Consider the following 11717-nt stretch of genomic DNA (forward strand, 5'->3'; position numbering starts at 1 on the left):
TTATGACTATCATGGAAGATGTCTAGTGTAGAATCCAAATGAAAAAAGTATTTCCTATAGATTGTTAGGTATTCTAGAAGCTCCTGTTGGTGGATTACAGGATCATAGATTTAGAACTGGTAGGAACATTAGATATCAACTAGTTCAACCCATTCATATTATTGTGTTGATTTTATCCATCCCTGGAATACCACAGAGCCTCCTAAATGAGATCTACAATCATTCATAAGTTCAGACCAACAATCCCCATAGAGAAAGCCAATTGGATGGGCAGTTAAACAGAGCTTATTGATTTGATCCATCAGTACTTATATCTTGGACAATCACTGCAAACCATGAGCTGAGCCCAAAACTGAATTGGAGGACTATGAGCTCGATTGCTTTTGGAAACTGTGCAACATTGGGGAAATGTGCAACATTGCTCCCTGAAATAAAAATACATTTTTAAACACCAATATTCTTTCAATGATGCTCTATGATTGGGAATCATAGACCCCCAAATTACAGCATATTACTGATGATTACTTTCATAAAAAAGTGGCATAAAATAAATCATTTAAGAGATGTATGTTTAGAATTAGGTGGGCTAGCAAAAGGTAATAGATGAATAGTTTGAATCCACGCTCTTTTGTGTGCATTTTTTTTTAGGTTTTTGCAAGGCAAACAAGGTTAAGTGGTAATTATTAAGTGTCTGAGGCTGCTTTTGAACTCAGGTGCTCCTTACTCCAGGGCTGATGCTCTATCCACTGCGCCACCTAGCCACCCCAGAATCTGTGCTCTTTTAAACTATGATTAATCTTGTCTGGAAAAGAGAAGAAGAAATGAACCTCTCTCATTTCCTTATAGAAGTCAGAGACCATGGGTGCAGAATGCTGCTACACTGTCAGATATAGACTATCTATTTCATTCATTTTGTTCAATTCCTTTTCTCTGTTACAATTGATGGTTCACTGGGTGTTCAGGAACACGTATGTCTGAAAATGACATTGATTTTAAAAACAAAAGACATCAATAAAACTTTTAAAAAGATGTATATCTTAAGTGCCACCTGAAGGATTTATGGAATAAAATGAATAAGAATTATATAAGGAGGTATGAATGTTGTGCAATCTGTACACTGGAAGAAATACCTACATTAATGAACTCATAGATTGACAAGTTTTAAAGAAATAAATTCTCTTCCATGGCCCTATATTACAGCCATCAGTCTATATCCCAACAATCTAGGTGGTATTTCTTATGAGATCACATTAGTATTCTTAGTTTCCCTTATTTTTACCTTTACTTTACATATTTATGTTTAGATTTCTGATGCCATGGATTTTATCATTGGCATCATTCTTAGATTTTGTCTCCCTTGAGTTACTGGAACTCTGTAGTAGAATGTAGGCACTTAATAATGTTTGCTTGACTACCCCCTATATTGCAATTGCTATTTATTTTCTGTCATTATTGATTTATATTGTAGGCAGTTTTCCCTCACCCTTTTCAGTTTAAAAGCCTTCCTGATTAGATGTGAAAGATTCTAGGCAATATATATTTTACCAGCACTCATTAAATGTACACCATTCCCTCCCTAAGAGAACATTATATTATTTTAAAGCATAGTCCAGAAATTTCATTTTAGATATCATCTCATGTATCTTAAGCTATCATAGAGATTTATCCTTCCTCTTCCTATTCCTACATCTTTACTCATGTTGCTTCCTCTGCCTGAATTGCCCTTTCCTGTGATCTTTATCTACCAAACTCTTAACTATATGTCAAGACTCAAAATAACAGTCTTAGAGTAGAAAAGGATCTCAGAGGACAAACAGTCCTACCCATATCTGAACAGGAAACACTTCCATGATATTTCCAGTAAGGATCATCCAACCGTCTTTTAAAGAATTCTAATGAGAAGAAACCTATTATTTCCCAAAGGTAGCCCATTTCACATTCAGAGAGCTCTAGTTGTTAGGAAGTTTCTCCTTTGATTAAACCTAAATCTGTCTCTTAGCAACTTACATCAAATTCAAGTACTCTTCCATGAAGCCTTCCTTAATCACCTTCAGCAAAGGCTTCCCTCCTATGTATTTCAATAGTATGCAACTTAAAAGTCACTTATACTTAAGCACACATAGTCTAGTAATGTAGATATGTCTGCATTGCCTAGATCATAAATCATAACTCATGTTAACAATTATTAAGCACAGTAATTATTAAGGCAAGGAATCTTAGAGATTCTTCAGTCTAGTCTTGACCTGGGGTCTATGGATAGACTTCAAAGGTCCCATAAACCTGGATAGGAAGGAAATTTTACCTCTATTTCTGCAAGTCTCCAAATTGAAATTTAGCATTTCCTTCAAATATTTAAAAACATTATTTTGGAAAGGGGTCCATAGATTAGATCATGATAGGGACTATGAAATAAAAAAGCAGGTATTCAAAAATTGGTCTCCAACTCAATTGAACATTTGTTTAGCAGCTTCTACCATGTACAAAGTATTTACTAAGTGAGGAGATATAAAGATGAAAAACAATAGCTATTTTCCTCAGAAAGTTTAAAATCCATTGGGGAGAGGGGTAGCTAGGTGGCGCAGTGGATAAATACCAGCCTTAAGAGTCAGGAGTAACTGGGTTCAAATCCAGTCTCAGACACTTAATAATTACCTAGCTGTGTGGCCTTGGGCAAGCCACTTAAACACATTTGCCTTGCAAAAACCTAAAAAAAAAAATCCATTAGGTAGGAAGATCATGTACACCAATAAGTATATACAAGATAAATTATTAAAGGGCAAAGGAGAAAGTGTATCTGGACAAGTGATCTAAGAAAAACTGAGGAAAAGATAATACTGGAAAGATAAGGGAAGGTATTATAGAAGAGTTGGCACATGAGCTAAATCTTGACAACCAGATAAAAAAAGAGTTCAATTGTAGTATTGATCTGTATTAATAAACAATCAAGATAAAAGAACAAGATCAAGGAATTGATATCAAGGAATCAATAGGAGATCAGTTTGACCAGAATTTAAGGATGTATAAAAGAATTTTGTAAAATAACACTTGAAAGGGTGATTGGATATAGATTGTGAAGATTTTCCATCTTGGTCCAAGGAATTTGTATCCCATTCTATAAATAATGTATGGATAACCTCTAAGATCCCTCCCAACTCTAGATCTATGATCTTGTGAACCCAATAGGAAGTCACTGAATGTTTTTGAACAGGGAAGTGATGCACACGAATGAATGTTGAATGAATTTTTTAACTTGGAGAAAAGGGTCCAATCCAAGACATTTGTCAGAATGTGGCCACCAGGGGTCGCTACCTTGAGGTCAAAATGGGCGATGTTCAAGGAATGCATATAAACCAATCCATCCAGGAGTTGTAACAGAAAGTCTGAGGCTTCAGGCTCTGCCATTGACTCTTTCTCGGCCACAAAGTCAAAAAATTCTCCTCCCTGGATTCTGCATGAAGAAAGAACATGGGTAGGGTGCAAATGATTTCACAAGACCTCCTCATTCCCCCCCCAATATTCTATAAATTTCCTTTGAAAACCAGGATTCCAAATTCCTTCTAGGACCCAGGCATCTCTAATTTTTCTTTAAGATCTCCTTGGTTCCTTTAATACTCTTGACTAAGAATTTTTTATCCTTCCTTGGAATATTCCTAGATCCAGACCCTTCACCACCCCTCTTCAACCTACTAAAACCTCCCACCAAGATCTCCCTTTACTCTCCCTTCCTCCTCTTCCCTCTCAGTCTCTCCTTATACCTACAAAAATCTGGTTCTTCCTTCAAAATCTACCAACATTCTAATTCCTTCTGTTTCCCACGAGCTTCTTCCTAGACTACCTTGGGCCCTTAAGATTTGTAAGTCCTCTTTGAGATTGCTTCATGTTTCCTTCTCCATTTGGAGAAGCCTGCCTCCCAGCTCCTGCTCCACCCCCCACCCCAGGACACTCACAGCTCCAACACAAGCACCATCTGGACCTGGCAGATGAAGATGTCATGCAACTGTATGATGTGAGGATGCTGCAGCTGCTGCAGGATTTCCACCTCTCGATCTACTACCTTACGTTCTATCCCCAAGCGGCTCCTTTTCCTCCGACACAGCTTGATGAATTTGGACGCATAAAATATCCCAGTGGAACGTTCCCGGCATCTCCAAATTGTTGAAAAGTGCCCACTGAAGGGGTCAGAGGGGGTGGGGCAAGAGGCACCAAAGTGGTGTAATCAGCAATCATCAAATAGACCCTTGCTTTCTTGCCTTTGTTCATGCAGTTCCATATATCTGGGATGCCCTTCCTTCTCCTCTACAATGATCAGAAAGATTCTAGCATCCCTCAAGACCAAACTTAGACATCCCTACTTTTCCACTTAATTTCTTGAGGACTCTTGTTGTATGTAACACTCACAAATGCAAAAAAAAACCCAACCAAACAAACAACTAAAACAAAAAACACTCACAAAGCACTGATATACTATCATAACTAATTATTTGTGCACAGCTTTAACACCTTCAAGCTAGTTGATTTCTTTTAGGCAGAAATCATGTTTTATGCCTCTGATAGTGAACTAGGACTTAGTGAAGAGGTCAGATTTCTATAGCTGCCACTAACTTGTTGTGACCTTGGAGCAATCACTGAAACCCTCTAAGTCTCTAGGTTTCTGCTTTGATGCACCATAATTCTGTAAATTTGTATCCACAGAGGGCATCGCACTTGGTAATCAATTCAACAAACTTTAAGCACCTACTATATATATTAAGTTCTATGCCTAGACATTGGTTTCCTTATTGAATAAATAAATAAATACAAGATCCAAAGGGTCATGTGGCATTAAACAACCTCCTCAAGGTCACCAAGGTCAAGGATGTAGCTAAGCAAGTTAAAATGAGTAATCTGGAGTCTAAGTACCTAGTCTAATCACTCTCTTGTTTTTTGGAGAAAAGATTTTAATATTGAAAATCCATTTGGGAGTGCAAGGAGAAGAGGAGGAGGTTGGGAATCTGGCCATGCCAATCAACTAACAGGTATTTTATTTCATGTCTACCAGTTACCCTGTGTGGAGGGCCTGCTATAGATCAGAGGTTGGACTTAAGCAGAAAACCTAAAAGATCAGAGGTTCCAACCAGAGGAGAAATTCAAATAATCTTTTACCCTCCAATATCAGTCATAATTCAATCAGCAGGTTGATTACACATAGTCCTGTGCTAGGTTAGAGTCTGTGCTGACTCTATATAAATAAATGTATTACCTTCATTATACTTCCAATCTATTGGGAAACTATCATTCTATAACAAGTGTACATCTATAAGATCATATAGGAAAACAATTGTTTAAATATTTGTACAATTCTTGACTTTTAATAAACTTCATGTCTTGAAAATACCTTGGTAAACTTTAACAACCTTTCTGTATACAAAAATATCTACTATAAGACAATAAATGTGTTAAGCACCTAATGAGCATGGTAGAAAATAAAGTTTTCTAGGAAGTAAAGGACTGAGAAGTTAACTTCAGGATTAGGTGATAAATAGGAGTTGGAGCCCGAACTGGTTCAAACTAAGGTCTTAGAAAAGGGGAGGAGGATTAGGGATAAGGGAAGACATTTGTTCATCCACTTCCCAGCCCAAGTAAAATCAGACAGAAATGAGCATGGCATGAGGGTGCGGGAAGAGGAGGGAGACGAAAGGAAGGCGAGCGGGCACCTCTGAGAGGTGAACCTGGGCTTCCAGTCAGGAAGTCTCCCATTCTCTTTCCCGGCCTCAAAGCCCCTTTCACCTGCCCAGCTTATCCTGCAGTTCATACAGCTCCTCCACGTTCTCCAGATGGGCCAGGGCCATGGTCCCGAGGGCTCCAGTCCGCAAGCGCACTGTCTGCTTCTGTCATGGATGCTCCAGCATCCTTCGGACTACCCAGCTCAGCCTGGGGGAAGCGGGCACAGCTTGCCCACAGTCCCAGATAGCTTCCAAACACTAGTGGGCAAGTGGAACTAAACGGGGTCTAAGCCTTGGGACCGTGATGGCAGACCCTCCACCCGTTCTCAGGGGCCCCTGGACCCCTTCTCCAAATTGCTGCGCCCCACAATACGTGTCTGTATCTGAGGCTGGGCTGCCCGCCTCACACTCTGCCCCCTCCTCAGCCGCCCCTCCCCCCTCGCATGTGTCCCCCCTCCCCCTCCCTGGGCTCCGGGCGGCCTGTCGGCCCCGCCTCCTCCAACGGCCCCGCCTCCCCCAACGGCCCCGCCTCCCCCAACGGCCCCGCCTCCCCCAACGGCCCCGCCTCCTCCAACGGCCCCGCCTCCCCCAACGGCCCCGCCTCCCCCAACGGCCCCGCCTCCTCCAACGGCCCCGCCTCCTCCAACCGCCCCGCTTCCCCCAACAGCCCCGCCTCCCCCCAACGGCCCCGCCTCCCCCAACGGCCCCGCCTCCCCCAACGGCCCCGCCTCCCCCAACGGCCCCGCCTCCCCCAACGGCCCCGCCTCCCCCAACGGCCCCGCCTCCTCCAACGGCCCCGCCTCCCCCAACGGCCCGCGCGTTCTCAGAGCGCGGGCTGGGATGGGAGGAGCCGGGCCCGCGAAGGGGCGGGCCGCGCAACCTCTGGTCAGGGACCGAGAGCCAATCAGGACGAGGCGCGGAGTCCCCGAGGGACGAGGAAAGCGGGATTGGAAAAAGTGAGCCAATCAGAGGCGAGCAGCTGAGCGCCCTCAGGGGGAGGCGGGGGGGAGGGGTAGACGCGCGGCTGGCGGTTGCGCCCTAGGCCGGGGCTGGCATGCGATTCTCCCGCCCGGCCCCCCAGCTGGGCCTTGGCTGCACGGCTCCTCCGGGAGAGCGGATAAAGGGCCGCCCCGACACCCAAGCGCTTCTCTGAGAGAAGTGTGGTTTGGGGGAGGGGAGGCTGCACCTCGCACTATGGGGGGTTCCTCTGCGGGGAGACTCCCCTCCCCCACACTAGCGCTGCTGTAGAGTGGAGTGAGGGGACCGCGCCCCCGGCGGAAGCGCTGAATCCGGGGACTGGGCCCCTGCTGGGGGGTGCGGGGAAGCGAGTCCTGGAGGGGGCTTCTGGGCCAGGGCTGAGCTGCCAGCAGCCGGAGGGCAGGGTCGCGTCCCCGGGTGCCGGGGCATGAGCCGGCTGGAGAAGCTGCGGTGCATGGCGTGTGCTCAGTCTGGGCCCCGGGCAGGCCGCATTAGCCCGAGCCTGACGTTGTAATCTTTCTGGTTGCAGACTTTGTTTAGTTTAGTTTTTGCAAGGTCTTGGGGTTAGGTGGCTTGCCCGAGGCCGCACAGCTAGGTAATTAAGTGTCTGAGGCCGGATTTGAACCCAGGTCCTCCTGACTCCAAGACCGGTGCTTTATCCACTGCGCCACCTAGCCACCCCAGTTCCAGACTTTGAAAGACTGTCATGTAGAAGAGGAGTTTGTTCTAGTACTTATTAAGCAATTATTACATATGCAAAACTGTTCATCTCGGGAGATACAAATAGAAAATCTCAACAATCCCAATGCTTAAAGAGCTCTTATAATTGGGGGAAACAACACGTAAAGTCAAGTTCATATCCTGTTTAGTTCATGTCGGATGGAAAGTAAGCAGGTTAGTGACAAGGCCACAAGGAATTGGGGAGCAATGGCAGGGAAGATGATGCCCTGTTGAGAAGATAATGGGTTCAGGAGTTAGAGCCAAGTAGGGCTGGAGAATATCTCTTCAACAAAGGCAGGGCCATAGGTGAAAATTGCCAAACATAAGGAAAACCTTCCTTAGAATTATCCAAAGTGAAATGAACTACCTTGGAATTTAGTCTTTAAGGAAAGACAGGATAACTGCTTGTTAAAGATGCCAAAGAAGAAATTCATGCTTAGGTACAAGTTAAGCTAAATGATCTGTGAGATCCCTACTAACTCCAAGAGTATGAGAAGTTTATAGGATGGAAATAACTTCAGAGGCCATGCAGTTCAATCCCTCATTTTTCAGCAGTGGAAACTGAAGCCTAGGAATGTGAAGTGACTTGCCCAAAATCATATAAGTAGTAAGAATCAGAGGTGAAATTTGAGCCCAGGTCCTCCAGTTCCAGACCTGTAATACTTGCCATTGTATCATGCTATCATTGCCACTGGCTACTTGAGTTTAGTTCTGCCTATAAGGAATCATTATTCAGATTGGGAAAAGCAAGGGTGGAAATAAAATAAATTTATTAAAAAGGTTACAAGAAGGGCTTGAGGGTGGGGATGAAAGAATAGCCAAGCAGCGTTGGTTGGGCCACAGGTTGGTAAAGAAGACTGTGCCCCGAACTGGAGTCAAGCTCAGGTTTTTATGTCTTGCCTCTCATCCAGAGGGCAGGAATTAGGGAAAGTCTAAGGAGATCAAGATACAAATTTTACATTAAACAATGAATCAGTGGTAATGGGGATCTCCAACCAATTGGAGCAGCCTTTAAGATTACAAATTGTTTCTGTTACAATCATAATTCTCTGCTTCAAGTCAATTTACATCTCAAGAGTAGGTGGTAGTCAACCCCACCCAATTTCTACATTCACAATTCTCTTCATCTTCCCCTGCATCATAATCATTAATTTTTATAATGCTATGATTAAATGTGTTTATATTTCTTAAATAAGCCACAAACAATTCATCCTCAATCATTTCATATTGTCCTTTGAATTCCTGTTGTTCAATTGTTTCTCAAAGCCATAAACAATTCATTCCCAATCATCTCTTTTATTGCCCTTTGAACTCTTGTTCTTGTTTAGTTGTTTCCATCCTGAGGCTTCATTGAAACCTCATTTGAGATTTTCTTAGCAAGGGAAAAAATGGTGTTTTACCATTTCCTTCTCTAGCTCATTTAACAGATGAGGAAACTGAGGCAAAGGAGGTTGAATGATTTACCCAGCATCACACAACTAGTAAGTGTCTGAGGTCAAATCTGAAGTCAGGTCATCTTGACTTCCAGGCCTGGTGTTCTATGCACTTCCCCATCTAGCCATCCCTATGAAGTGCTAACTATCTTTAAAGATGAATTCAGGGGCAGCTAGGTGGTGCAGTGGATAGAGCACTGACCTTGGAGTTAGGAGTACCTGAGTTCAAATATGATCTTGGACACTTAATTACCTAGCTGTGTGGCCTTAGGCAAGCCACTTAACACCATTGCCTTGCAAAAAAAATAACTAAAAAAGATATAAAACCACATGGAAATTGAAATAATTTGGGGGCAGCTAGGTGGCATAGTGGATAAAGCACTGGTCTTGGAGTCAGGAGTACCTGGGTTCAAATTCGGTCTCAGACAATAATTACCTAGCTGTGTGGCCTTGGGCAAGCCACTTAACCCCATTTGCCTTGCAAAAACCTAAAAAAAAAAATGAATTCAAAGTAAAATTCTATGGAGTTACTTGTAAGAGGTATGTAAATATGTATGTAGTAGCAGTCCAGAGCCAAGCAATTACCTAGGCCTGATTTATCAGTACCTTCTGCCAACGGCTCAGAACCTCATCTTCCATTTTACTGTGAAAATGAGACCACTCATTGCTCATTATGAACTCCCTTTTCTTCCTTTTTCTTCATCTCAAAACTTCTTGATATGACATCTTTCCTCCATTCCCTCAGTCTCTGAAAATGAAGTGGACCTTCTTTCCAAAACAGATCCATCCTAGAAACCAAAAAACCATCCCCATTAAGCCACTATCCAATAACTCTGCTCCCTTTCTTAGTCAAACTCCTTGATATATTTGAAAAGATTTCCTTAAATAGCCTGGTGACTCACCCATTCCTTGGGGCTCACCATATGGGGGCACAGACCTAGTGTGGACATTCGTAGACTTTAATCCTTTGCAGAACAGAACTCTCAAGTTCAATCTACCAACCTCTGCTTCCCCAAGGAACAAGAATTTTAGGTGGTCTAAAAAGGAGGAGGTCAGAACTTCCGGTGCAAATCAGCAACAGGATGAAGTCTGTGAATGGCTGCTACACTCCCAATCTAAGCAAGATAGGGAGATTGAGCATCCCCCCAAAAATTGTCCACATTTGTACTCTCTATTCCTCTCCTCTAGTTCCCCCTTGACCCTTGGCCCTTTGCAGTGTGGCTCCCAATATCACTCAACTGAAACTGTTCTTCCCAAAGTTGCCAAAAATCTCTTAACTGCCAAATCTAATGGTCTTTTCTCAGTCCTCATCCTTTTTGACCTGCCTGTTGCATCTGACACTATTGACCAGTTTCCTCCTGGATATTCTCTATTCTCTTGGGTTTACATATCACTAGTATAAAAGGTAATATGTCTTGTGTGCCCATGAAGGTCACATGAGTCCACATGAGCCCGTCTAGATGTGACTCACAGGGAGTCTCCTCCATCCACCCTTCTTCAAGTGAAATTTTCCTGCCAGGAGGGGAAATGAGAGATTAGGGCCAGAGGCTGGCCATTCAGGCTATAATTATAACTATCTGCTACCCCTAAATGCTGTTAGTCTAGAGGAAATAATTTTTAAGTTCAAGCTGAGCTCTTGATCATTATCCATAATGGAAAAAAAGTGCCCCAAGCTATATAGCTAAAGCTTGACTCCTTTCCCACCAAATGTCACGAATATAACTATAACATGGTAAATAACAAATCCATTTAACCAAGCCAATACAAAACAGAAAGCAGAGAATTCTCCAAAGTGTCTACTGTCTACTGTAGTAAGCTGGGGAGAAGCACATGATCAAGATGGATCATAAAAGTAAAAGTATAGGAGTAAATACAAGTAACTATAATATAAAAAATAAAAGTATCATGTGAGGTCTAAATTTTGGAAGTGCTGGCACAGATTTTTTTTCTATACATTTGAATGTATTTATAGATATAGGTATATCTACACATATTTATTGTTTTTTTTCCCCAGAATCATCTTCAGGGACCAGAACAAAATCCAGAATCATGTCTTTCTCAAAGATACAAGTCAGAAGATCAGGATCTTCCATCTCTCAAGCTCTTACCAACTCTCCTCCCCACACAGGCATGGAATATTGAATAATCAATCTCCACAATGAGGAGACTATGCAAATGACTTGAGCCTCGGGGCAGCTAGGTGGCACAGTGGATAGAGCACCAGCCCTGGAGTCAGGAGGACCTGAGTTCAAATTTGACCTCAGACACTTAATAATTGCCTAGCTGTGTGACCTTGGGCAAGTCACAACCCCATTGCCTTCAAATAAAAATTAAAATAAAAATTTAAAAAAATGACTTGAGCCTCAGGTAACATTACTATCTCCTGGTTCTCCTATTTGTCTAGCAATTCTTTTTGTATCTCTTTTGCTGTTTCATTATTGATATCATGCCCCCTTATAATGTCTGTTCCCTAAGCCTTCTTTTCTTCAACTCTTAGTAATCTCATCAAGTCCCATATGTATAAATATCATCTCTTTGCTGATGATTCATCCATAGATATAGTTATAGCAATACAAAGATATAGAGATAGGAGTATGCATATGGATACAGATATTTATAAACACATGTATATATGCAGATCTATATATTATTGTTTAGTTGTTCGGTCATGTCTGATTCTTCCTGACCCTGTATGGGGTTTTCTTTACAATGTATACTTAATAAGTATGTGTTGAATTGAATTAAATTTCTCCCCACTCAAGACTAGGGGAAAAGGCTGAGCAGGGCATCAGCCTCCCCCCCCCGCCAAAAAAAAAACCCCAAACAAAAGAAAGGGGCTGAGAATTATCCTAGAACTACTAGAAGTATACTACCTAACTGTGAC

At 42.6% G+C, this 11717-nt stretch overlaps 1 protein-coding gene and 1 long non-coding RNA gene across 13 annotated transcripts in view; one reads left to right on the forward strand and one right to left on the reverse strand.

The window, feature by feature from the left end:
- The window catches only part of LOC141513413 (death-associated protein kinase 2-like), a 37573-nt gene extending 31441 nt beyond the window's left edge, over nucleotides 1-6132 (reverse strand). For all 12 annotated transcript variants that reach the window (XR_012475794.1, XR_012475796.1, XR_012475792.1 and 9 more), the window contains exons 1-3: nucleotides 5767-6132; nucleotides 3948-4169; nucleotides 3310-3448 (exon numbers count right to left, since the gene is read on the reverse strand). Coding sequence is in view for 5 of the 12 variants with exons in the window: in XM_074223183.1 (XP_074079284.1) it covers nucleotides 3310-3448; nucleotides 3948-4169; nucleotides 5767-5828 (423 nt within the window). In the remaining 7 variants the exon portion in view is untranslated. The remainder of the gene's footprint in view (nucleotides 1-3309; nucleotides 3449-3947; nucleotides 4170-5766) is intronic.
- Nucleotides 6133-6535: 403 nt separating this feature from the next.
- Nucleotides 6536-11188, forward strand: LOC141513415 (uncharacterized). The gene is made up of 2 exons (XR_012475797.1): nucleotides 6536-6658; nucleotides 10848-11188. It is a non-coding gene; the product is annotated as an uncharacterized LOC141513415 (long non-coding RNA).
- Nucleotides 11189-11717: the final 529 nt, after the last annotated feature.

Source organism: Macrotis lagotis, chromosome 2 (assembly GCF_037893015.1).
Source record: "Macrotis lagotis isolate mMagLag1 chromosome 2, bilby.v1.9.chrom.fasta, whole genome shotgun sequence".
Taxonomy (NCBI): Eukaryota; Metazoa; Chordata; class Mammalia; order Peramelemorphia; family Peramelidae; genus Macrotis; species Macrotis lagotis.